General features: G+C 44.4%; 1 protein-coding gene across 1 annotated transcript in view; it reads left to right on the top strand.

Moving 5' to 3' along the window:
• Positions 1-20,175, top strand: part of LOC121839374 (muscarinic acetylcholine receptor M2-like) — a 79,562-nt gene extending 59,387 nt beyond the window's left edge. The window contains exon 3 of the mRNA XM_042297923.1: positions 18,522-20,175. Coding sequence (XP_042153857.1) covers positions 18,586-20,103 — 1,518 coding nt within the window. The 5' untranslated portion in view covers positions 18,522-18,585 and the 3' untranslated portion in view covers positions 20,104-20,175. The remainder of the gene's footprint in view (positions 1-18,521) is intronic.
• Positions 20,176-26,913: the final 6,738 nt, after the last annotated feature.

Here is a 26,913-nt window from a genome sequence, read left to right as displayed (position 1 = left end):
AGCCTTAGTGTCTGTGATTGCTGTGCATTGGGAATCTGATGCTTGGATCAAGGTTGTATTCCGTGGATTAGCATCAGTCAGCCTGTTTCATTTCCAGTCACACATCACAGGGCTTTGGGCTGGAGATTACTGCAAGGGAATGTTGTCACCCACTTGTCTGGCATGTGGCACATTTTGTTCCTCCCTTATCTGACACAGTTGAAGTTGTCTCTCTACAAGTGTTAGACAGATTCTACTGCAGGTGAATGACCACAGAGAACCTTCATGCATTAATGATTCTTGAACCGCAATTCCCACAACCCACTGTGAGGAAGCTACACAGGTTGCAAGTGTGTGTCCTGGATTGTACCTGGCAGTAAGAAAATGAGTCAAGTCAAGCTACAGAACAAAAGGTGCAGTACAGAGACAACTTGAACCTGTTGGAAAAACTGCCAAGTAATGTGAACAGGGTAGTATGGTTATAGATGTTCCCTTTAACTATAGCACATTTTCCCTTGACCTATTCCTATGCGTTATTCATCTATTCTATCTGACCTGTGCAAACGGGAGCAGCCAGGAAAGCAGACAAGAACATTCAGGTGAATGGAACAACCTGCTCAAGGACGATGTAGCTTGGCTTTGTCGTCAAGCTCTGCGTCAAAGGAGAAAGGTAGAGGAAGAGGCTGAAAATACAAAAACAATGAAGTGGAACAAATCCAACAGGCCCATGTTTTATCTCCTTCCTTTCGTCTGCCTTTCCTTCCACTCCCGCTATCTTCCTCCATCTTAATGAGCAGCAGAGCTTTCCATCTACGGAGAGTGCAGGAGCAATACATCACAAGCAGGACACAGAGGGGGGACGGGGAGAGGACAGGAGCGTGGTGACGGCGATGCTGGCAGAACACTATACAGGGCAATTAAGATTGAGTAGACAGCCACGCTGATTCACACAGAAGGAGTGAGAGCGACATCATGGCGGAGAACGACACAGGCGTCCTGTGTTCTCTTTAAAGAGGGAGCCTATATTTGGAAAAAGGTATTAATGCTTTATTAAATCTATGGTGTGAATTTAAATGATTGCTGTTACTCTATTCAGTTTACAAGGTTCCATTTGTGATTGAAGTAGGATAAACGCCATTATACTGATTATGTACGGTGCATTCAGAAAGTATTCAGACCCCTTGACTTTTCCCACATGTTACAGCCTTATTCTGAATGTATTAAACTGTTTTTTCCCCCCTCTTTAATCTACATACAATATCCCACAAAAAAATGTTTTAGTAATTTTTGCAAATGTATTAAACATAAAAACTGAAATATCACATGTACATAAGTATTGAGAAACTTAGCTCAGTACTTTGTTGAAGCACCTTTGGCAGTGATTACAGCCTTGAGTCTTCTTGGGTATGACGCTACAAGCTTGGCACAACTGTATTTGGGGAGTTTCTCCCATTCTTCTCTGCAGAATTATCAAGCTCTGTCAGTTTGGATAGGGAGCATCGCTGCACAGCTATTTTCAGGTCTCTCCAGAGATTTTAGATCGGACTCAAGTCCGGGGTCTGGCTGGGCCACTCAAGGATGTTCAAAGACTTGTCCTGAAGCCACTATTGTATTGTCTTGACTGTGGGCTTAGGGTCGTTGTTCTGTTGGATGGTGAACCTTCGTCCCAGTCTGAGGTCCTGAGCGCTCTCAAGCAGGTTTTCATCAAGGATTTCTCTGTACTTTGCACCGTTCATCTTTCCCTCAATCCTGACTAGTCTTCCAGTCCCTGCCACTGAAAAACATCCCCACAACATGATGTTGACACCACCATGCTTCACCGTAGAGATGGTGCCAGTTTTTCTCCAGATGTGACGCTTGGCATTCAGGTCAAATAGTTCAATCTTGGTTCATCAGACCAGAGAATCTTGTTTCTCATGGTCTGAGAGTCCTTTAGGTGCCTTTTGGCAAACTCCAAGCAGGCTGTCTTTAACTGAGGAGTGGCTTCCGTCTGGTCACTCTACCATTAAGGCCTGATTGGTGGAGTGCTGCAGAGATGGTTGTCCTTCTGGAAGGTTCTCCCATCACCACAGAGGAACTCTGGAGTTCTGTCAGAGTGACCATCGGGTCCTTCTCCCCCGATAGCTCAGTTTGGCCGGGCGGCCAGCACTAGGAAGAGTCTTGGTGGTTCCAAACTTCTTCCATTTAAGAAAGGAAAGGAAAGGGGGATATCTTGTCAGTTGTACAACACAATTCCTTCAACCTCATGGCTTGTTTTTTGCTCTGACATGCACCGTCAACTGTGGGACCTTATATAGACAGATGTGTGTGCCTTTCCAAATCATGTCCAATCAATTGAATTTACCACAGGTGGACTACAATCAAGTTGTAGAAACATCTCAAGGATGATCAATGGAAACAGGATGCACCTGAGCTCCATCTCTAATCTCATAGCAAAGGGTCTGAATACTTATGTAAATAAGGTATTTCTGTTTTTAAAAACCTGTTTTCACTTTACCATTATGGGGTATTGTGTGTAGATTGATGAAGAAAAACATTTATTTAACCCATTTTGGAATAAGGCTGTATCGTAATTTCTTTGGGGGGGGGGGAGTCAAGGACTCTGAATACTTTCCCAAAAAAACTGTGTGTGTGAGAGGACTCCACTTGCGCTGTATGACAGTTAAATCATAGTACCTACCAGCAAGTTAACATCTAACAACACATTCTAGGAAAGATTGTCCCCTGAGTACCATGCTGAATCCGGTGTGCAATTCACTGTGCATTCTCAAATAACACTTGACTCATCCAATCACCGTGATGTCCTGGCTGTTCATACTGGCATAAACCCTAAAGTACTCCACGAGTCATGACTTTGGTATTTTGGTGCTGAGAGTAAAACCACTCAGACGCGGCGTTTCAAATGGCCTTAATCTACTAAAGAAAACATTTCATCTTGACCTGAATGCATATATCTTGCCCTTGTCTCTCCCATAAAGTGGGTAGTGCATTGAGTCCTCCACATCCCACACATTATGAGACTGAACCATGCACTGTACAACAAGTGACTGCACTCGTGCAATAAGGGCTCATTACCCAGAGTCAATTGATGTCCTCAATGTAATACATTCAGAGAGAGAGAGAACGAGATGAACTCTCTTAATGCAGTGAAAAGGCAATGCACAGAATGAGGCTAGAGTCGTTATAGATCCTCAAAACCACCATACTAACCATATTATACCAGTATTATCAACATTCAGCGACCAATATAAATAATGTTTTTGTTCACACTTCCATTTCACCAAATCATCACATTCCAACTTCCTTACATACACTACTATGTGGACACCTGCTTGTCGAACATCTCATTCCAAAATCATGGCCATTAATATGTAGCTGGTCCCTCCCCTTTGCTGTTATAACAGCCTCCATTCTTCTGGGAAGGCTTTCCACATTGCTACGGGAAAGCCTCCCAAGGCTTTCCCGTAGCTGATGTTGGGCGATTAGGCCTGGCTCACAGTCAGCGTTCCAATTCATCCCATTGTTGTTCGATGGGGTTAAGGTCAGGGCTCTGCAGGCCAGTTAAGTTCTTCCACACCAATCTCAAAAAAAATAATCTGTATGGACGTCGCTTTGTGCACGGGGGCATTGTCATGTTAAAACAAGAAAGGACCTTCCCCAAACTGTTGCCACAAAGTTGGAAGCACAGAATCATCTAGAATATATGCTGTAGCTTTAAGATTTCCCTTCACTGGAACAGGGCAGAAATCTGACGAAGTGACTTGTTGGAAAGGTGACGGAGCCACGTTGAAAGTCACTGAACTCTTCAGTAAGGCCATTCTACTGGCAATGTTTGTCTATGGAGATTATTGCTGTGTGCTCGATGTTATACACCTGTCAGAAAAGGGTGTGGCTGAAATAGCCAAATTTCTATATGTACACATTTGTATATGTAGTGTACTGTAGATTGCTCTATTCATAATCACTGAAGACTTTGTTCATCAGATTAGAGGATGTACTCCTTCACACCAGGTGTGCTTCATTTCCATAATCTAATTACTTGACCAAATTGTTTCCATTAATTCCCTAATTCCATGTTGCTCCAAGTTTGTCCCCAGCATCTGTAAAAGATCCAGACACCTGTTCCTAACCCCGTACCTGTGAGACAGCTGGCTCTGGACCTTCACTGTAGCACAGGGCGTAATGGAACCAAGCCATTATAGAGGAGGCCTCAGCGCAGGGCAGGGCCAATGGGTTATTTCTGCAACGTGATACGACTACTGAGCCACAAACACCTAGAGAGTGGAGAGGCGGTGCGGCAGGCCCGCTCATTGCCATGCATAGTATGGATGGCTGTGGACAACAGGAGAGTCCCCCAGCAGTATAAAAAAAGGAAACAGGATATATTGTCATTCTCTACGGGAGCGTAGTACCTGGGAGATACGCTGAGATGATGACAGTGGCCATGTAGAGCGTCACATTACCAAGTGTAATGGGTTTCATGACCGTAGCCTCAGCCAAGCACAACACTGTAGTGATTCTGTTTTCCAGGATACCTTCTCCAATGAGGCTGAACCCAGCACTATATCTTGCTACGTGCCACAGCAGGATTTAGTTATCTTTCAATTCAAAAACAAATATTTGTATATTTGCCAGTCATTAGCACTGCCGGGAAGAATACTGCAAATATAGTGACAAGCTGATGGGAAGTGTCTGTTTTTAGAGTGTTAGCCCATCAAGGTGTACCAGTGACAGTTACCATTGTGCACATTCTTTCCGTGCCAATACCCCCTCCCTAACATGGTGCCTGTCCCGGCAGTTGTCACCTTCGGCATTCCGCCAGAGTGATGACCTGGCTGCCAGATGTTGGCGTTAATATGTCTGCCTATCGATGATGAGCTATTTCAGGGGTGCCGCTACTGTCCTTGTAGCCCAGTGGAAAACATGGCACATCCGTCTGCCAACAATGACACCTGGGACACTTTCCAAAACAAGATTTCACTAGAGATAATAACTCTTACTTTCTGTCGTGTTAGAAGTCTTGCTGTGTTATAAAGTCTAATTTGACTTAATTATCCCTGTTCGTACAGGAGGTCTGCATTCTTTCAGTGCATAAACAATGGTTATCCTAACCCCAAAAACATGGTATCTAGTTTAGATTTTATATGATCGCAAGATTACTGAAAATGCACCGAACTTCACCAATACACAAAGACTGCTAATTACCGTTCATCTCACACAGGAAACATACGTCCAGTGTTTTTCAGTCAAAGGTCAATTATGAACGCAGTAATGTGTAGTGAAAGGCAATATTGGTAGCATTTGGGTAAGCAGCGTGATTGTGTTTGTCAAGTGGTGGCAGCCACGCGGGGACACTCAATTTGACAGGAGGAAATTGACTCGTTTGCTTGAGAACTTTGTTTTTTTTGTCATTAGAATTTGGGCTGTGTGTATATTTGTTTTCCATAGCAATTTTGCCATATCACTGTGCGATATTTGACCTGCCCACATGGCTCAGAAACTGTTACCAATTGAAAGCAGGCTAAGTGATAGGTTATATTTCTCTTGCTCTTCATCTGACAAAACAACTTCGCATATTCATACTGTCATACTGTGGTATTTGCATAACTGGTCAAGGAAGGACTACATTTTTTAGATAAACTTTGTAGAGCACAACAGTTAGTCCTATAGTTGGCTAATGCTTCATCTTCAGGAATGACCTATGAGTTAAACCTTTGCATTACATTGTCCAAGGTCTATTTTGTGGCATTTGCTAAGTTGTTCCTGTGTAAAGAGCTCCTCCTCTAGTGCTGTAAATCAGCACAGCCCTATTGTTGGTGTGGTCTGACAGGACGCTAGAGGTCGTACATGACACTGTCATTTTTCACAGATGGCGTTGGAGACTGCTGTAGAAAACTAGCCAGCATATGAATAAGCACATATATGTGCATTCTCAGAGAGCCGTGCAGACAGGGGAGAGGAATAGGGGACACTTTAAACTGACAGACCTTGTATTTGGAAAGTATCATTTGTAGTACATCAGGATGAATGTAATTTCTAGGAAGTGGCATGTAAAGGTCAGGTTGTGGGCTCTTCATCTTCTAAGGAGTAGAGAGGGTTCATCTAAAGCAGAGGTGTCAACCTCAATCCATGGAGAGCCTAGTGTCTGCTGGTTTTTATTCTTTCCTTTCAATGAAGACCTAGACAACCAGGTGAGGGGAGTTCCTTACTAATAGGTGACCTTAGTTCATAAATCAAGTACAATGGAGGAGCGAAAACCCGCAGACACTCGGCCCTCTGTGGAATCAGTTTGACGTGATCTAAAGCAATGGAAGCAATGGAGGGAGAGCAGAGGTGTTTTTATGATTCGGTTAACCCTCACAGTGGGGACCGACCCAAGTTGATGAGGAGGTGTCACATACTATCTGGGAGGATCAAGGTTACTCTGCTCTTCATGCACAACACACACACACATGCGCACACACACTCACAGACACACACACTCACAGACACACACACACATGCGCGCACACACACACACACACATACACACACAGACACACAGACAAACACACTTCCATCTTCTACACACGTACAGTGCCACATGGCCCGTCAGTGATCTCTGGAGAGGACAGCAGGCAGTGTTTGCACAGCCCAGAGTGTTTTTCCATTGCGCTGAATGTCATTTACTGCTTGTCAACTCTCCATTAACCCCTCGCGCTTTGTGTCCACTCTGCCACTTCTGCGGCGCCTGTGAACTGTATGCTTTGTCACACCTGCTCAGACATTTCCATGCTGAGGAAACATGGCGCCGGATGGGATGGCTGCCGTTTTACGGGCTCCTAATCCTTATTTTTTCGTATTGTTTGTAACTCATTTTGTACATAATGTTGCTGATAATGTTGCTGTCTCTCATGACCGAAAAGAGCTTCTGAACATCAGAACAGCGATTACTCACCTCAAACTGGATGAAGATGTTTTTATTTTAAGATTCCGAAGCAAAGGATATACTGCTTTGTCAAGACAAGGCCCAAATCTCAGTCATCAGCTGAAGAAAAGATGGAGGAAAAGGGGGAGGAGGGCGGGGTACATTGTAAGTATTTGTGATTCCACGTTGGCCAATAATACGGAGGGAAGTGGTGGTTTACCTACTCATCAGCAAATTCCTACAAGGCACCTCGCCCTCCTCCCCCTTTTCCTCCAGCCAATGTGCAATCATTGGGAAACAAACTGGATGATCTACGACTGTCCTACCAATGGGACATTAAAAACTGTAATATCTTATGTTTCACCGAGACGTGGCTGAACGACGCCACAGATATTATAGAGCTGGCTGTCTTCTCTGTGCATCAGCAGGACAGAGCAGCTATGTCTGGTAAGACAAGGGGCGGGGGGGGGTGTGTATTTGTCGATAACTGCTGGTACGCAATGTTTATTTTTTAAGAAGTCTCGAGGTATTGCTCGTCTGAGATAGAATACCTCATGATAAGCTGTAGACCACACTATCTACGAAGAGAGTTCTCATCTATATTATTCGTAGCCGTCTATTTACCACCACAAACCGATGCTGGTACTAAGACCACACTCAACGAGCTGTATAAGGCCATGATGCCATAAGCAAACAAGAAAATGCTCATCCAGAAGCGGTGCTCCTAGTGGTCGGGGACTTTAATGCAGACAAACTTAAACATGTTTTACCTCATTTCTACCAGCATGTCACATGTACAACCAGAGGGGGGAAAAACTCTAGACCACCTTTACTGCACACACAGAGACACATACAAAGCTCTCCCTCACCCTCCATTTGGCAAATCTGGCCATAATTTTATCCTCCTGATTATGGCTTACAAGCAAAAACTAAAGCAAGAAGTACCAGTGACTCGCTCAATACGGAAGTGGTCAGATCATGAGGATGCTACGCTACAGGACTGTTTTGATAGCACAGACTGGAAAATGTTCCAGAATTCATCCAGTGGCATTGAAGAGTATACCATCACAGTCACCAGCTTCATCAATAAGTGCATCGAAGACGCCATCCCCACAGTGACTGTACGTATATTTCCCAACCAGAAGCCATGGATTACAGGCAATATCCGCATCGAGCTAAAGACTACAGCTGCCGCTTTCAAGAAGAGGGACACTAATCCACTATGCCCTCAGATGAACTGTCAAAAAGCCAAAGCATCAATACAGGACTAAGATTGAATCCTACTATACCAGCTCTGACGCTCGTCGGATATGGCAGGGCTTGACAAATATTACGGACTACAAAGGGAAACAGCCAAGAGCTGCCCAGTGACGCGAGCCTACCAGATAAGCTAAATGCCTTTTGTGCTCACTTATAGGCAAGCAACACTGAAGCATGCATGAGAACACCAGCTGTTCCGGGTGACTGTGTGATCACGCTCACCGTGGCCGATGTGAGCAAGACCTTAAAACAGGTCAACATTCACAAAGCCGCAGGGCCAGACGGATTACCAGGACATGTATTCAAAGCATACACGGACCAACTGGCAAGTGTCTTCACTGACATTTCCAACCTCTCCCTGACCGAGTCTGTAATACCTACATGTTTCAAACAGACCACCATAGTCCCTGTGCCCAAGAAAGCGAAGGTAACCTGCCTAAATGAATACCGCCCTGTAGCACTCACGTCAGTAGCCATGAAGTGCTTTGAAAGGCTGATCATGGCTCACATCAACACCATGCCGGAAACCCACTCCAATTCACATACTGCCCCAACAGATCCACAGATGTCGCAATCTCAATCACACTCCACACTGCCCTTTCCCACCTGGACAAAAGGAACAACTATGTGAGAATGCTATTCATTGACTACAACTCAGCGTTCAACACCTTAGTGCCCACAAAGCTCATCACTGAGCTAAGGACCCTGGGACTAAACACCTCCCTCTGCAACTGGATCCTGGATTTCCTGACAGGCAACAACACATCTGCCACGCTGATACTCAACAGTGAGGCCCCTCAATGGTGCGTGCTTAGTCCCCTCCTGTACTTCCTGTTCACCTATGACTGTGTGGCCAAGCACGACTCCAACACCATCATTAAGTTTGCTGACGACACAACAGTGGTAGGCCTGATCACGACAACGATGAGACAGCCTATAGGGAGGAGGTCAGAGACCTGGCAGTGTGGTGCCAGGACAACAACCTCTCCCTCAATGTGAACAAAACAAAGGAGCAGATTGTGGATTATATGAAAAGGAGGGCCGGACAGGCCCCCATTAACATCGACGGGGCTGAGGTGGAGCTGGTCGAGAGTTTCAAGTTCATTGGTATCCACATCAACAATGAACTATCATGGTCCAACACACCACGACAGTTGTAAAGAGGGCACGACAATACCTTTCCCCCTCAGGAGACTGAAAAGATTTGGCATGGGTCCCCAGATCCTCAAAAAGACACTAGAGAGGGTAGTGCGTATTGCCCAGTACATCACTGGGGCCAAGCTTCCTGACATGAAGGACCTATACACTAGGCGGTGTTAGAGGAAGTTATCAAAAATTGTCAAAGACTCCAGTCACCCAAGTCATAGACTGTTCTCTCTGCTACCGCACGGCAAGTGGTACCGGAGCGCCAAGTCTAGGACCAAAAGGCCCCTTCTACCCCACAGCCATAAGACTGCTGAATAATTCATTAAATGGCCACCCGGACTATATACATTGACCCTTTGTTTTTACACTGCTGCTACTCGCTGTTTATTATCTGTGCATAGTCACATTATTACAAATTACCTCAAATAACCTGTACCCCCTCACATTGACTCGGCACCGGTACCCCCTGTATATAGCCCTGTTATTGTTATGTAATTTTCTTGTGTTACTTTGAGATTTTATTTTCACTTTAGTTTATTTAGTAAATATTTTCTTAACTCTATTCCTTGAACTACATTGTTGGTTAAGGGCTTGTAAGTATGCATTTCACGGTAAGGTCTACACATGTTGTATTCGGCGCATGTGAAAAATCACCTTTGATTTGATCTGATGACTGCTTGTCTGCCTCCCAAGCTGTTTGCAATATCAGAGAGACTTTCCATGGGAGGTATATAAAGGTCAAAACATCCCATGAGAAGTGGATCACACTCTGGGTTCAAATGTATAGGTTTCTCCAGGCTGCTGTCAAGGGAAAGGTCCTGTGGCTCACATTATGATCCCACTGGGTTTGATGCTCCAAGGAAATGAACGCAAACCGTATTGAATAAACTACATACAGTATGCATAATCCAGCGACTGAAGATTACAGTCTTCATGAACGCATTCATCACCATATAGCCTTATGAGAGTAGATCGTGGAAATTGCCTTTTTTCAATTTTTGGATGACATTTTCTAAGATGGCATCCACCAACTCGACAAGATCACAACCATTAAACTTCCAATGACTAACACCACAATGCTCCAATAGCCTATAGGAATCACAAATTTAACATACTGGAAGTTTATTGATGTGTGGGTGTATTCAATACCATTTCCCATTTTGCATGCACTTAACACACACTTGTGATGAAACGAGCCAATATTTACCTAACCGGGTTGTCAACCTCACAGTGGCAGTTGAAAATCCACAGGAGCTCAGCTGAGATGAAAGATCAACATTTCATCTGTAAACAATTCCAAAACACTTTCATTCAAATGGGTTTGTACAGACAATAGGGCATGGACACAACGCCTAGTACAGTCTAAATGCCGTTCTGACTGATTTTCACATAATAACATTTTCAGGTGCGTGTGTGTACACATTGGTGACTTGAGCAACATGTAGTCTGTGTCACACTCTGACCTTTAATATCTCTGTTTTCTTTATATTTTGGTTGGGTCAGGGTGTGACAAGGGTGGGTATGCTAGTTTTGTATTGTCTAGGGTTTTTGTATGTCTAGGGTTTTTGTATGTCTAGGGGTTTTGTATGTCTAGGGGTTTTGTATGTCTAGGGGTTTTGTATGTCTAGGGGTTTTGTATGTCTAGGGGTTTTGTAGGTCTAGGTATTTATATGTCTATGGTGGCCTGATATTGTTCTCAATCAGAGGCAGCTTTTTATCGTTGTCTCTGATTGGGGATTATATTTAGGTGGTCATTTCCCTTTTGTGTTTGTGGGTTCTTGTTCTATGTTTAGTTGCCTGTCTGCACTATTCATATTAGCGTCACGTTTTGTTTGTTAGTTTGTTCAGTGTTCATTCTTTTAATAAATTAGAATGTACGCATACCACGCTGCACCTTTTTCTCCTTCGTCTGACAGACGTGTCAGTCTGATTCTGACATTCCACTAAAAGACAACTTTGATCCTAAGACAACCTCTTTAGATAGAACTGCAGACATTCAATATAAGCATTTATTTCCCCACTACTAACTGCACTGGAATCAGCCAACCCTTAAGCTTAATCAGCCTGCCCTTAAGTAAACAAAGGCCTTAACCCTGTGTATTCCAGGCATGCCTCGCCACAAAAGCTCAGTTAACAAAGGCCTTAACCCTGTGTATTCCAGGCATGCCTCGCCACAAACAGCTCAGTAAACAAAGGCCTTAACCCTGTGTATTCCAGGCATGCCTCGCCACAAACAGCTCAGTAAACAAAGGCCTTAACCCTGTGTATTCCAGGCATGCCTCGCCACAAACAGCTCAGTAAACAAAGGCCTTAACCCTGTGTATTCCAGGCATGCCTCGCCACAAACAGCTCAGTAAACAAAGGCTTTAACCCTGTGTATTCCAGGCATGCCTCGCCACAAACAGCTCAGTAAACAAAGGCCTTAACCCTGTGTATTCCAGGCATGCCTCGCCACAAACAGCTCAGTAAACAAAGGCCTTAACCCTGTGTATTCCCATGGAGAGCAGGCAATAAAAACGCATTTAATCATCTGAAACAGGGGGTAACTGCCCTGGGCTTTACCTTGAATCAGTGCTTGGAGATGGGAATGAGAATCTGTACCCTGGGGAGTCAGCATAATGCATCACTTTAAGTGCAGCTAAATAACCCCTGTAATCACATTCCCTTGCATGTTTTATACAGAATCAAGATGAAATTATGCTTGTGTGTCTCCCAGGACATAGTTGAAGTCAGAATATTGCTTGTGAATCTAACAAATATGACCTGGAAAGTATACCTAAAAAAAACATTTTGGTCAAAACTATCAGTTTGATTTATTAGATTTCGGGAAAACTTTTCTTTACGTTTTGCGTACTGGTGATCTGACTTGACCGGGGTTAGACAGTACAGAGAAAATGGATACCCACATAAATGCAGAAAAAGGGAGAAGTTGGCCCTCCCTGCATGTCAGCGTATGCGCTACTGGTGTTTGAAGTCAGGTGCAGGAGAGCAGAGAGTTGTGAGCAGGCGCACTCTTTATTGGGCAGAAGCACAACGAACGGACACAACAGCGTCAAACCTCCAGCCAACATGCAAAAGAGAACTGCGCTAAATACAGTCACAAAAACAAACGTAATAATCCAACCTCCTATAGGTTACACAAGAATACCCAGGGAGGAAATAACCAGCCTGGCGCAACACACTGAACATGTAACAAAACAAATAACTCCACACAAGGACATGGGGGGGAACAGAGGAATATATATATATACACAATGTAATTAGGGAATGATAACCAGGTGTGCGGGGAACAAGACAAAACAAATGGAACAATGAAAAATGGAGCGGCGATGGCTAGAAGGCCGGTGACGTCGACCGTCGAACGCTACCCGAACAAGGAGAGGAGCCGACCGCCGAACACTGCCCGAACAAGGAGAGGAGCCGACCTCGGTGGAAGTCGTGACACTGCCTCCCAAAGAGCACAGGCAATTTTCAGCTCTAGTGATCCAGCTCCAGGACCAGCTAAGTCCAAATGTGGCACAATACTCAACTTATTTATTCACACATCCACCCCACAGCAGCAACTTACTCTCCTTGGCGTTTCTTTTTTAAACATGAACATGGGGAAATTGGGACAGTGGAAATCAATGACATGGGAGATGGGACTACACCACAAATCACAGGAAGGCAATACAAATATAGATATATTCATAAGATAATCTAACATAAAAAAATAGGATTTAGCCAAGGAGGAAACAGTGTACATGAAAGGGCAATCGAAAATAAACTAAATCTTTAGGAGCCCAGGTGTAGATCACCCAGGTGCACTGGATCTCAGTGATGACTGATGACTGATGAGAGGCAACCTCAATGATTGATGGCCATGCTTGAGCCTCCAGGCCTCGCCTCAGGCGGTTTGAACTGTACACACGGACAGCGGGGCCGCTGTACAGCTGGAAGCCTACACCTGTAAGTCAACGACTGCAGGGGAGATACCATTATTCACCTCACAGGCTGTAATGGCACCATTATCTCCCTGTCACATTTTGTGTCTCGGCACCAATCACTGGGGGATATAGAGTGAGTTCAGAAATGATTGACACCTTTTGATAAAGATGAGCAATAAAGACTGTATAAAATAAAGAATTCAAATAATGAGCTACATTGTATTGCTGAAAACAATGGAGAAATTAATCGTGAATACTGATGAGTGAGAAAGTTACACACGGTCGAAGATCATACCCCCGAGACATACTAACCTCCCCTGTTATTGGTAATGGTGAGAGGTGAGCATGTGTCGTGACTCGGGGGTTGGATGTAACTCTCACTCCTGCTGAGCTACAGCTAATTCTGGGTCGGAGGGAGCACGAGGCCATAAAGGCGGGAATTCATCGTGAAAAACAGGAAGGAGAGGGCCGAGCATCTCTGCTCGCGGTCAGCCAGGGATTGCAGCATCAGCAGACTTACTTCCATCGTCAGCACCTTCACCTTCACCCAAAAGTGGAGCCCGGGGAATTACCAGAACGGAGGCGTTGTGCAGTGAAACGTGAACTTCTACTAAACCCCCTTTTTTGACGTCATTCTGGAAGAAGATAATAACAACGGGGACTGGGGGTTTGGGGAGGGGCAGGATCGGGTTGGATACCCTAGGATTGGCTAGGGTATCCATAGGACAAGTAGACTGATTGTAAATGGCTTTGCTTAAATAAAAACAGGGAGTGGATTTCCACTTGCTAGAGTGACCAAAATAAAACAGAGGGCTTCCTCTCTTTGTTACCATGTGGGTCCATGCATGGGGTGTGTATAGCAATGTCTTAGGATGTTAGGCTAAGGCATGACACGGTGACTATACCATTCAATGTCGTGGGACACTAGGTCCATTACGGTGAGTAACTCCACGCATAGTTCCCTCGTCTTATAGTTTCCCTGGTCAGTTTCCCTGGTCTTATAGTTTCCCTGGTCTTATAGTTCCCCTGGTCTTATAGTTTCCCTGGTCTTATAGTTCCCCTGGTCTTATAGTTTCCCTGGTCTTATAGTTCCCCTGGTCTTATCGTTCCCCTGGTCGTATAGTTTCTCTGGTCTTATAGTTTCCCTGGTCTTATAGTTTCCCTGGTCTTATAGTTCCCCTGGTCATATAGTTCCCCTGCTCTAATTGTTCCCCTGGTCTTATAGTTCCCCTGGTATTATAGTTCCCCTGGTCGTATAGTTTCTCTGGTCTTATAGTTCCCCTGGTCTTATAGTTTCCCTGGTCTTATAGTTCTCCTGGTTGTATAGTTTCCCTGGTCTTATAGTTCCCCTGATCGTATAGTTTCCCTGGTCTTATAGTTTCCCTGGTCTTAAAGTTCCCCTGGTCTTATAGTTCCTCTGGTCTTATAGTTTCCCTGGTCTTATAGTTCCCTGGTCTTATAGTTCCCCTGGTCTTATAGTTCCCCTGGTCATATAGTTCCCCTGGTCGTATAGTTCCACTGGTCTTATAGTTCCCCTGGTCTTATAGTTCCCCTGGTCTTATAGTTCCCCTGGTCTTATAGTTCCCTGGTCTTATAGTTCCCTGGTCTTATAGTTCCACTGGTCTTATAGTTCCCCTGGTCTTATAGTTTCCCTGGTCTTATAGTTTCCCTGGTCTTATAGTTTCCCTGGTCAGTTTCCCTGGTCTTATAGTTTCCCTGGTCTTATAGTTCCCTGGTCTTATAGTTTCCCTGGTCTTATAGTTCCCCTGGTCTTATAGTTCCCCTGGTCGTATAGTTTCTCTGGTCTTATAGTTCCCCTGGTCTTATAGTTTCCCTGGTCTTATAGTTTCCCTGGTCTTATAGTTCCCCTGGTCTTATAGTTTTCCCTGGTCAGTTCCCCTGATCGTATAGTTTCCCTGGTCTTATAGTTTCCCTGGTCTTATAGTTTCCCTGGTCTTATTGTTCCCCTGGTCGTATAGTTTCCCTGGTCAGTTCCCCTGCCCGTATAGTTTCCCTGGTCTTATAGTTCCCCTGGTCTTATAGTTTCTCTGGTCTTATAGTTCCCCTGGTCTTATAGTTTCCCTGGTCTTATAGTTCCCCTGATCGTATACTTCCCCTGGTCTTATAGTTCCCCTGGTCTTATAGTTCCCCTGGTCTTATAGTTCCTCTGGTCTTATAGTTTCCCTGGTCTTATAGTTTCCCTGGCCTTATAGTCCTGGGAGAGCCTGATGAACTACGGGTCGCCCTACCCCTGAGCTGGACATGGTTAGTGTTAGGACTAGGGTTAGGGTTAGTAGATAGTTCGTTGAAATGTTACTGATAGTCCGTAGAGAATCTACAAATAAGGTGTTACCCATTTAGTCAAATGAGTAACCAGACTGCAGCCCCGGATCGGGCATCAGGCATCTGTGCCCCATCCTCTCAAGGGAAATGTCAAATACTGACTGGCTGGGCTCCGTAGAGTGTGAATGCAATGTCTTCAGCAGGGTGATGTCACCATGACAAGGTGAGGAGACATTTAGAAGAAGACTTTCTCTAGAGGCCCTTAAGCCACATTTATGTGCCATAGTAATACAGAGAAGGGATTTGGGACTGTCTCTGTTTGGTTCCGGAAGGGCAAAGCTTTGGCTTTTATGGCAGAGATTTCAGGTGTAGGACGAGGCTTATGTTAGCTGGAGGTGGACAAAGATGTGCCGAGGGACATACTGACTCCCCCATCCTCAGTCTCTCCTCACTGAATCATCCACTTCCTTTCTCTAATCCACTTCTCTCTAGTGAGCCACAAGTGTGTCCTGTTTGTATTGTTGGATGTTTTAACATATAAATTGGTGGACTTAAACATTTGATGCGGATTAGTTCAGCTTAGCTCTGTGCCTAATGCAATGATTAGGGATTTCTGTCAGAGCAGATAAGTAAATTACTGTACCGCTAGTTATTCAGAGGCTGTGTTCAACTGTTAAAGGGGCATAAGCCTAAAAGCAGGACCTAAGATAGGAGTTGTTCAGTGTCAGATAATGAGCTGTCAGCCAATACCTCCTCATTAAGTTCCATTCACATCAACCAATTGTGCATTGTGACAGTCAAACAGGTCCCTGAACCATCCAGTATCACAAAACAACTACTCAAAGTGACAAATTACTCAGAGACAATCTGAGTAACTCAGTCAGATGCTGTACACCAAATGAGATCGCTCTGCCATCGGCTGAACCATTATTAAACTGTCAGAGATGTAGCAAATGTGCAGAGCCTACCTCTGAGAGCATGTTCCCTCCAAACACTTTACCGTGAGACTGGTAGCTTCGTCTGAGGCAGGCTAACAGGATAGACTACAGGCCACGAAACAAGGTAAAATACTAGGGGCCTGAAAACACATGGATCAATTTGTCTTTTCTTTGAGCTGCAGAGCCCGTCCCCCAAACAGCTGGATATAATACTACCAGCTCTTACCTGCCTGAAACACAGCTGGATATAATACTACCAGCTCTTACCTGCCTGAAACACATCTGGATATAATACTACCAGCTCTTACCTGCCTGAAACACAGCTGGATATAATACTACCAGCTCTTACCTGCCTGAAACACAGCTGGATATAATACTACCAGCTCTTACCTGCCTGAAACACAGCTGGATATAATACTACCAGCTCTTACCTGCCTGAAACACAGCTGGATATAATACTACCAGCTCTTACCTGCCTGAAACACAGCTGGATATAATACTACCAGCTCTTACCTGCCTGAAACACATCTGGATATAATACTACCAGCTCTTACCTGCCTGAAACACAGCTGGATATAATACTACCAGCTCTTACCTGCCTGAAACACAGCTGGATATAATACTACCAGCTCTTACCTGCCTGAAACACATCTGGATATAATACTACCAGCTCTTACCTGCCTGAAACACAGCTGGATATAATACTACCAGCTCTTACCTGCCTGAAACACAGCTGGATATAATACTAACAGCTCTTACCTGCCTGAAACACATCTGGATATAATACTACCAGCTCTTACCTGCCTGAAACACAGCTGGATATAATACTACCAGCTCTTACCTGCCTGAAACACATCTGGATATAATACTACCAGCTCTTACCTGCCTGAAACACAGCTGGATATAATACTACCAGCTCTTACCTGCCTGAAACACATCTGGATATAATACTACCAGCTCTTACCTGCCTGAAACACAGCTGGATATAATACTACCAGCTCTTACCTGCCTGAAACACATCTGGATATAATACTACCAGCACTTACCTGCCTGAAACACAGCTGGATATAATACTACCAGCTCTTACCTGCCTGAAACACATCTGGATATAATACTACCAGCTCTTACCTGCCTGAAACACATCTGGATATAATACTACCAGCTCTTACCTGCCTGAAACACATCTGGATATAATACTACCAGCTCTTACCTGCCTGAAACACATCTGGATATAATACTACCAGCACTTACCTGCCTGAAACACAGCTGGATATAATACTACCAGCTCTTACCTGCCTGAAACACATCTGGATATAATACTACCAGCTCTTACCTGCCTGAAACACAGCTGGATATAATACTACCAGCTCTTACCTGCCTGAAACGCACGTAGCTTATCAGGTACAGGGTGAAAACATCAAGTGAAATGGTGGAAGGAGCAGCATAGTGAGAGAGTGCATTGGTACTGTAGATGTGGGGAGCTCCTGCTAGGTCTGCATGGCCCTGTTAGGCCTACACTGAATCATCGCCTACCAGTAATAGATGTTGTTGCATGTAAGATAACCTAACACAACACAAGAGACAAATGTATTGGTCTGTCAATTCAATTGCTTTTTTGTAAACAATAGGAAGAAATGCATCTCATTTGCGGTGTTTTCTTTTGTTGAGACAAAAAGGGTCTTCTCTTGTAACTGTTGTCAGTATGTGGCTTCCTCTCCAACTTCTGGTTGTCTCGTTGTCCTGTTGAAAGTATCTCCTCCCATGTAGGCTACAATAGTTTTTGTTTACCAGGCCTGTTTTCAACAGCAGTATACCACCAGCAAGTTGTCGAATGTCTTGTTTTAACTTGACAATCTCATTAGTCCTCGTCGTTGTTTGTAAACAACTTTGTTTTCATAGCACATCTCCGCTAATCACCTTGTCGCACACATTCATTATTATTAAATAAAGATACATGCTAATGATGTTATATGTGTGGAAGTAGCCCTAGTTTTCAGTAGTTTCTCAAAATTCTAATTTTGATGGATGCATGTAGGCTACTTAATTATCTAATCCATTGTTTTCCTCTGTTTCCCTCCATAGGTGCAAAGGCGATTCAAAGCCTGAACTCCAACTGAATAGAAGAACATCCCCAAGACCAGATGCAATGGAGATGTTCAATTTCACCAACTTCACCTACTGGAATGCCTCAGAAGGCACTGACGCAGGGTCTGTCACTGAACCCGAAAGCCCATACAAGACTGTGGAGGTGGTGTTCATCGTATTGGTGGCTGGGTCCCTCAGCCTGGTCACCGTTATTGGAAATATCCTGGTCATGCTTTCCATTAAGGTCAATAGGAACCTACAGACTGTCAACAACTACTTTTTATTCAGCCTTGCATGTGCTGACCTAATCATCGGGCTGTGTTCCATGAACTTATATACAGTATACATAGTGATTGGCTACTGGCCATTAGGGCCTGTGGTGTGTGATCTGTGGCTAGCCTTGGACTATGTAGTGAGTAACGCATCTGTCATGAACCTACTCATCATCAGTTTTGACAGATACTTCTGTGTCACAAAGCCCCTCAGCTACCCTGTCAAAAGGACCACCAAGATGGCAGGGATGATGATTGCTGCTGCCTGGGTCCTGTCCTTCATTCTGTGGGCCCCGGCCATCCTTTTCTGGCAGTTCATCGTGGGCGGGCGGACAGTGCCTGAGAGGGAGTGTTACATTCAGTTCTTCTCTAATGCAGCAGTCACCTTTGGCACGGCCATCGCAGCCTTCTACCTGCCCGTTATCATCATGGTCATTCTCTACATACAGATCTCTATAGCCAGTAAAAGCCGGGTAAAGAAGGAGACCAGGAAGCCGTCAGGGCCCAACCCAGAGGCCCTGTCCCACGAGCAGGCAAGGGCCAGTAATACTGCCAAGCCCATCAACAACAACCTGACAGCAGAGGACACAGAGCAGGGCAGGACCCAAGCCATAGATGACGTGGCCAACCAGCACGACGGTAAACTGCAGAACGGCAAGGGCCCGTCCACCACGGGTGGAGAGGGGGAGATGGAGGGCGTGGACAGGGGTAGGGAGAACTGTGCCCACGGAGAGGAGAAAGAGAGCTCCAACGACTCGACATCTGGCAGTGCAGCGGCGTCCAACCACAAAGAAGAAGAAGCGGTGCCATCCAGAGCAAACTGCAACACCGAGCTCGTTCAGCAGCCAACCCGCCACCGGGCCAAGACAGGCGGCTCCAAACTCACCTGCATCAAGATTAAGACCAAGTCTCCCAAGGGGGACTGCTACACGCCCTCCAACGCCACGGTGGAGATCGTCCCCGCCACGGAGAAGCAGAACCACGTGGCGCGGAAAATCGTGAAGATGACCAAGCAGCCGCCCAAGAAGAAGAAAGCGCCACCGTCTCGGGAGAAGAAGGTGACCCGTACCATCATGGCCATCCTGGTGGCCTTTGTGGCCACCTGGACCCCTTACAATGTCATGGTGCTCATCAACACCTTCTGCTCCAGCTGCATCCCCAGCACAGTCTGGACTATCGGCTACTGGCTGTGCTACATCAACAGCACCATCAACCCCGCCTGCTATGCCCTCTGCAATGTCACTTTCAAAAAGACATTCAAACATCTCCTCCTCTGCCAATACAAAAACATTAGGTCAGCTAGATGAATATGGATGTGAGTGTGCGAGTGTGGATGTGAGTGTGTGAGCGTGTGTGTGTGTGTGTGTGTGTGTGTGTGTGTGTGTGTGTGTGTGTGTGTGTGTGTGTGTGTGTGTGTGTGTGTGTGTGTGTGTGTGTGTGTGTGTGTGTGTGTGTGTGTGTGTGTGTGTGTGTGTGTGAGAGAGAGAGGTTTATGATGTGGTCCCTTTCCTTTGTTTTTATGTTTTTACTCTACGGCTCATAAGAGAACATGTATCCTGCAGCCATGTTGGGTTTGGCTCTGATGAATGAGATTTGTGATGCAACTGTTGAGACATAAGACTTACAAAGAAGCACACAGCCAGGAGAACAAATAGACCGAACATGAAAAGGACAGTTGGATAGAGAGCTCTGCACTGCACAAGACGAATTCTAAGGGAAAATAGGGCTGACTGAATTCACATACTTCCCGTTTGAAATTCAGTGTAAAAAAAAGAAACCTGTATATATCAATGTATACGCAAAATCTAAGTGTGTGTGTGTGTGTGTGTGTGTGTGTGTGTGTGTGTGTGTGTGTGTGTGTGTGTGTGTGTGTGTGTGTGTGTGTGTGTGTGTGTGTGTGTGTGCGTGCATCAGTCTGAGCGTGACAGAATGATCCATCACACAGTTTCAGTGGAGATGTCCGCCAGTAAAGACAACACAAGGACATACAGAACATACTACAAACTGTTATCTGTATGCACTCTGTGTTGGCGGCACACAAAGCAGAGCAGCTTGTCTAAACTTCCTCTCTGACATGTTCATATACGACTGAGTAATATGGCTGGGAGCCTTCCTATCTCCAGGGATGGACCATAAGTGGCCCCTGAAGGGCATAGCAGGACAGAGACCAGGCCTGGCCAGGGTCACCTCTCACCACAACGCAGGACTGAGGTTAGGAAACTTGTTTTGAAAAAAGGTCACAAGTAAACAAATAAATAGATCATTTAAAAATACATCCAAAAAGGCATTGTTCAATTACATTATTTAGCTATTCGTTTTCTACATACTTTTAGATGATCGGCGATTTGATCTCTTACAATTCATTACATGAAGAGTTTGACGTTTATTTGATTGTATATTAAGATATTTTTTTGTCAGATAGTCTAAACTCTTAGGAAAAAAGGTAGAAGAACCAAAAAGGGTTATTTGGCTGTCACCGTAGGAGAACCCTTTGAAGAACCCCTTTTGGTTCCAGGTAGAACCCTTTTGGATCCAGTAGAACTCTTTTGTGTTCCATGTAGAACCCTTTCCACAGAGAGTTCTACATGGAACCCAAAAGAGTTCTACCTGTAAACAAAAAGGGTTCTATCTGAAACCAAAAAGGGTTCTCCTATGTGGACAGCTTCAGAACCCTTTTGGAGCCTGTTTTCTAAAAGTGTGTTGAAGCTTGGAGCTTGTAAATACATTCAGAGGGTGGCAGTTGGCAGGGGCTTGGTGCCAAAGTCTATTCAATTATACAGGAAGGGATCTTGTGCTTTTCCAGGGGTGAGTTGGATATTCCTCTGAGATTGGATTTTCAACATAATTTAATCCCGCTGTGTTGCAGATGTTACAGCCTGTGACAAGAGCCTGTTGTATGTCAGTCCTGACTGATAATGAAGAGAGAGATTGAAAAGGGTTGTATTTTTCTCTTGCTGTCATCAGAGGTGGTTTGTATTCGTTGAGTAGGGGTTACCAAGGTTGTAGAGGGATTGAAAGAGTGTCATATCGTGGAGATTTTAGAGGTTATTTCAGTCCATGTTTCTGTTGTTACTCCGGAATGGGGTTAAATACCAATAATCACAGGCCATGGCCTTGTGAATTATAAGGGCTACTCAATGTTAGATGTACTAATTCATCTACATCTGTGTGTGTGCGTGTGTGTGCTTGTGTGTGTGCGGGCGTGTGTGCGTGTGTGTGTGCGTGCGTGTGCGTGTGTGCATGTGTGTGTGCGTGCGTGTGTGCGTGCGTTTGTGCGTGTGTGTGTGTGTGTGTGGGCGTGTTTAACTATTAGTAAACAAACAAAATTTGAACAACTGGGGACATTTTGTTAGTTCCCACGAGGTCAAATGCTATTTCTAGGGGGTTTAGGGTTAAGGTTAGACTGATGTTAGGGTTAGTAGCAAGGGTTACACCATACCCAAACTGGCCGCACGCGTGTGCCATCGTGCCAAAATTGATGTTGTGCCCCCAAACGCGATCAAGACACGCAGGTTAAAATATCAAAACAAACTCTGAACCAATTATATTCATTTGGGGACAGGTCAAAAAGTATTAAACATTTATGGCAATTTAGCTAGCTAGCTTGCAGTTGCTAGCTAATTTGTCCTATTTAGCTAGCTTGCAGTTGCTAGCTAATTTGTCCTATTTAGCTAGCTTGCAGTTGCTAGCTAATTTGTCCTATTTAGCTAGCTTGCAGTTGCTAGCTAATTTGTCCTATTTAGCTAGCTTGCTGTTGCTAGCTAATTTTTCCTGGGATATAAACGTTGAATTGTTATTTTACCTGAAGTGCACAAGGTCCTCTACTCCGACAATTAATCCACACATAAAACGGTCAACTGAATCGTTTCTAGTCATCGCTCCTCCTTCCAGGCTTTGTCTTTTTTGGACTTATGTAGTTTATAGTTACATTGACGACCAACCGAACTCAGTTCATCTTTCAATCACCCACGTGGGTATAATCAATGAGGAGATGGCACATGGGTATCTGCTTCTATAAACCAATGAGGAGATGGGAGAAGCAGGACTTGCACCGTGTTCAGCGTCACAAATAAAACTTGTATTTTAGTGCTTGGGAACGCAGACACTCGTTGGCGCTTGCGAGCAGTGGGGCGTGCAATAATTGAATAACATGTATGTTTAAATTTATTTTATGTTTAAATTTAAATTTATTTTGCAACGAGCGCACGCAATGTGAGCGGTGTGGTCAGCATGTTAGGGTTAGGAGCTAGGGTTAGAGTTAAGGCTAGGTTTTTGGGTTAAGGTTAGGATTAGGATAAGAGTATGGGTTAGGGTTAGTTTTAGGTTTAGGGGTTAGGGAAAATAAGATTTTGAATTGGACTGAATTGTGTGTCCCCACAAGGTTAGCTGTGTGTGTGTGTGTGTGTGTGTGTGTGTGTGTGTGTGTGTGTGTGTGTGTGTGTGTGTGTGTGTGTGTGTGTGTGTGTGTGTGTGTGTGTGTGTGTGTGTGTGTGTGTGTGTGTGTGTGTGTTTCATCACATGAATATAGAATATAGATGAAGTCTGTACTGTTTGTGTATGTCTGTTTTAATGAGATCACAGTCTAATGACGTTAGAAATAATACAATACTAGAATTCCCATGTTTTTGTGTCATACTGTTTGTGTCCATTCTTTTTGTCCACACCGTATGCTGATCTTCAACACAGTCCATTTATCTCTGACATGCTAATGTATTCCAATTTAAGTAATGAATATAAAGCAGCCATGGGATGGTAGCCACGTTGGTTGCTAGGGGGGCTTAACAGAAAATGACACCAGCATTGAGCAGCCCCTTAAGGCAGTCTCCTTAAAGAGAGATATGGGACAGGCCTTTAATGGAAACTCACCATGAGCCTGATCAGATTATAAAATGATGTGGAACACCGACTGGAGATTAAAGATTGGCTATTACGTGCTCGGTTTACACAGCCCATCCCCTCCTGTCCCACTTAGTGTCCCACTTGCTCCTGATCCCGTTATGTGTGACTGTGACGCCCCCTATATCAGGCATTGTTTAAAGGCCTGTGAAACATAAGGAACATCATATTTACATTTACTATCTATCCCTCTCTATCTCTATCTATCTCTCGCTCTCTCGTTCTCTCGCTCTCTCTCACTCTTTCGTTCTCTCTCTCGTTCTCTCACTCGCTCGCTCTCTCTCTCTCTCGTTCTCTCTCTCTCTCGTTCTCTCTCTCGCTCTCTCTCGTTATCTCTCTCGCTCTCTCTCGTTCTCTCTCTCACTCTCTCGTTCTCTCTCTCTCGCTCGCTCTCTCTCTCTCGCTCTCTCTCTCTCTGACATTGTCCCCCAATGTCTCCTCCCCCTTAATGACATTGTTATGACTAACATCGCCCCCAATATTATAAAGATAAAAGACAACGCAACCTACTGCAAATTCACTAGAGGCGTCAAAATAACACGAAATTTAGGTCATGAGTAATTATTAATAAATTCTGCTTTTAATGGAAATAGTGATGGCAAAGGAAGTGGAAGAGGATGAAGATCCTCTGAATCCTTCCAATCTTCCTTATTTAAATGCAGGTTGTCCTCTGGAAGCCTGGCATGTATAATTCAGTCAATCTGTTCAACTGCCTGAGCCCAGCAGTGTGCGCGAGGCACCCATCCAAGTTCACAATCCAGCCATCCGTCAGGTTGATAAGTGGACCCATGTCTGGGTGTCATCTGTCACATGTCTTAGTGGTTGGTGTTGCTAAGAGCCTCCTAGCTTCCCAGAACGGAATGTCTGATTCAGCTCAGTTTAAGCTGTTGTTTGAGTGATACCAGCAGGAAAGTAAGTGCTCTCCAACACAACTGGTGGTCTGGGTCTTTTTAGAGAACAGTTATCCGGGTGTTTGATGGAAAGTGACAGCCATTTATCACCAATGGAGGGACAGGGTTCACCGCCCCCAGACAAGATGGCTGTCACTCACTGAGTCTCAGCGGAATGCTCTTTCAGCTGCTTTCAGACAAAGTGGAAAGCTCACACCCCTTTAGCACTCCTCACCTGTCAACAGTATGTCGTTTGACTAACAGGACAAAATAAATCCTGCGCTGTCCACTTTGTACGGTCTGATAAGCCCGCATTTGTAGTCACAGTTGCAGAGAGGCGGCCTGTCGTCCACAGGATACACAACAGGCTCTCACATCTTAGGTACCATGTTTGGATACTGTCAGCCATTTCAGCCAAAGGGGGTCAGCCAAAGGTTTCCACAAAATAAATAACCCGTCCTTCAGGAATCACACGTTACTGTATAGTCTAGGGAATGATGGAAACAAGGTGATGGAGTACAGTAACTCTCAGATGGATTTTGGCTAGACTTTTTATTACCATACTGTAACAACAGGACATAGCTCTCTGTCCATGTGGGGGGGTGTATTTCTCATTGAGTGGATTCACTTGTCAACGTACAAAGAGCCTCATTCCACTGGTACTGTATATTTCCCTTTCATCACATAAACATTGTCTCCATGGTGTCAACAGATCATCATGTGCCGTCTGAGCTAGCTGGGCTCCTCTTCACACGGCTTGTTTCAAAGGGCTAAACCTTTTTAGGGAGATGTATTTTTCCCTAAATGTTTGATTGTGATTGATTAAATGTTGGGGGATTGTTTTGGTTTAGTAGTTAGTTAGTTAGTTAGTTAGTTAGAATTGTGATGTTTTGATAGTGTACTTGACAAGTGTGTGAAAGAGTATTTATTTAGATTGTTACTGTGTTGTTTGGTCTGTTCTTGTGCAGAGAGTTAGTACCCATTGAGATGGGAGCATCCTGAGTCTCTGTTTCTAGTTGAGATAGTTGGGCTACTTCTGCCACTTCTAGCCGTGTTTCCAAGGCGATGTGGTATATGAAGTGTATCTGAACAGACAAATATATCGCCACATTGTATACTGAGCAATTTGAAGTGCCTTATTACTTATTACCCATTCTTATAATTGCTCATTGATGTTTAAATGGATGTTTTATATTTTCAGTAGATGACATCTTTGTTAGCTGGTGGTGTAATTTAGGGTGACAGTCATAGATGTAGAAAAGCACAAGATCTTCTAAAGTCTAAATGTTTATTTTCTCCTTCGTTGTGGTCGTAGAAGGCATAGGCTTAGTAAAAGGGGGAAAACGTATCTAATTCATCCCTGGAGGTTTGGAGGGTACTTTAACGTGTGTGTGTGTGTGTGTGTGTGTGTGCAGGGATGTCATGCACCCCAAAAATGTATGTGAAGACGGCTGGGGGGTGGTCCTGAGAGGGGCTAATTTGACATTTTTCAAACACCTGAAATAGCTTTTTTTCTGCAGTCTAGAGACATAATAATTATGCTTCATTATATGTCAAAATGTGTCTATTTTTCTGCATATCTACGCATACCTCTTGAGCTGTCTGTATCCTCCTTACTGGTGGTTCTTTTTTTAAACAAACTAAATATGCTTCTCTGCATCTCTGCTAAAATCTGGGTAAAAGATTGAAAGGAATGTGAGTCTTATTCAGTACATTTAGTAAACGCTTGCTTTTCTAAAGTCTGCCAACCTTGCCAGCAGGCATGCCAGCTAAGATAGTTAGACAAGCTAGCTACTCGAACTTGATTGCCTGAAGTGGCTTCATGGTAGCTATTTATGCGGTCGGGAGATTGGGAACCTATCTGGGCTAAAACCAACTTTATAGAATTGCTAGGTGGCTAGTAATATTACAGAGAAAACAACGACAACCACACACACACACACACACACACACACACACACACACACACACACACACACACATACATACATAATAAATTAATTAAACATGACAAATCTGAGGGGGGCACCTGTCTCTATGCCCCCTATGGGCATCTCTGTCTGTCTGTCTGTCTGTCTGTCTGTCTGTCTGTCTGTCTGTCTGTCTGTCTGTCTGTCTGTCTGTCTGTCTGTCTGTCTGTCTGTATGTACAAATGAGTGTGTGTGCTTTGCTTTGCTTTGCTCTATAAGAGACCCTTAGCATGTCAAAGCACCAAGTGGCATCTGTAAATAAACACAACCCCATAGAAACACAAGCCACACATTGCGTTCAGGGGGTAAGAAACACTAAAGGATTCAACAAACAATGTTGCTTCTGTCCTCACCTCACATT

Source organism: Oncorhynchus tshawytscha, linkage group LG15 (genome assembly GCF_018296145.1).
Source record: "Oncorhynchus tshawytscha isolate Ot180627B linkage group LG15, Otsh_v2.0, whole genome shotgun sequence".
Lineage (NCBI taxonomy): Eukaryota > Metazoa > Chordata > Actinopteri > Salmoniformes > Salmonidae > Oncorhynchus > Oncorhynchus tshawytscha.
The sequence above is the reverse complement of the archived record's forward strand: the minus strand, read 5'-3'. Positions and strand labels throughout refer to the sequence as shown.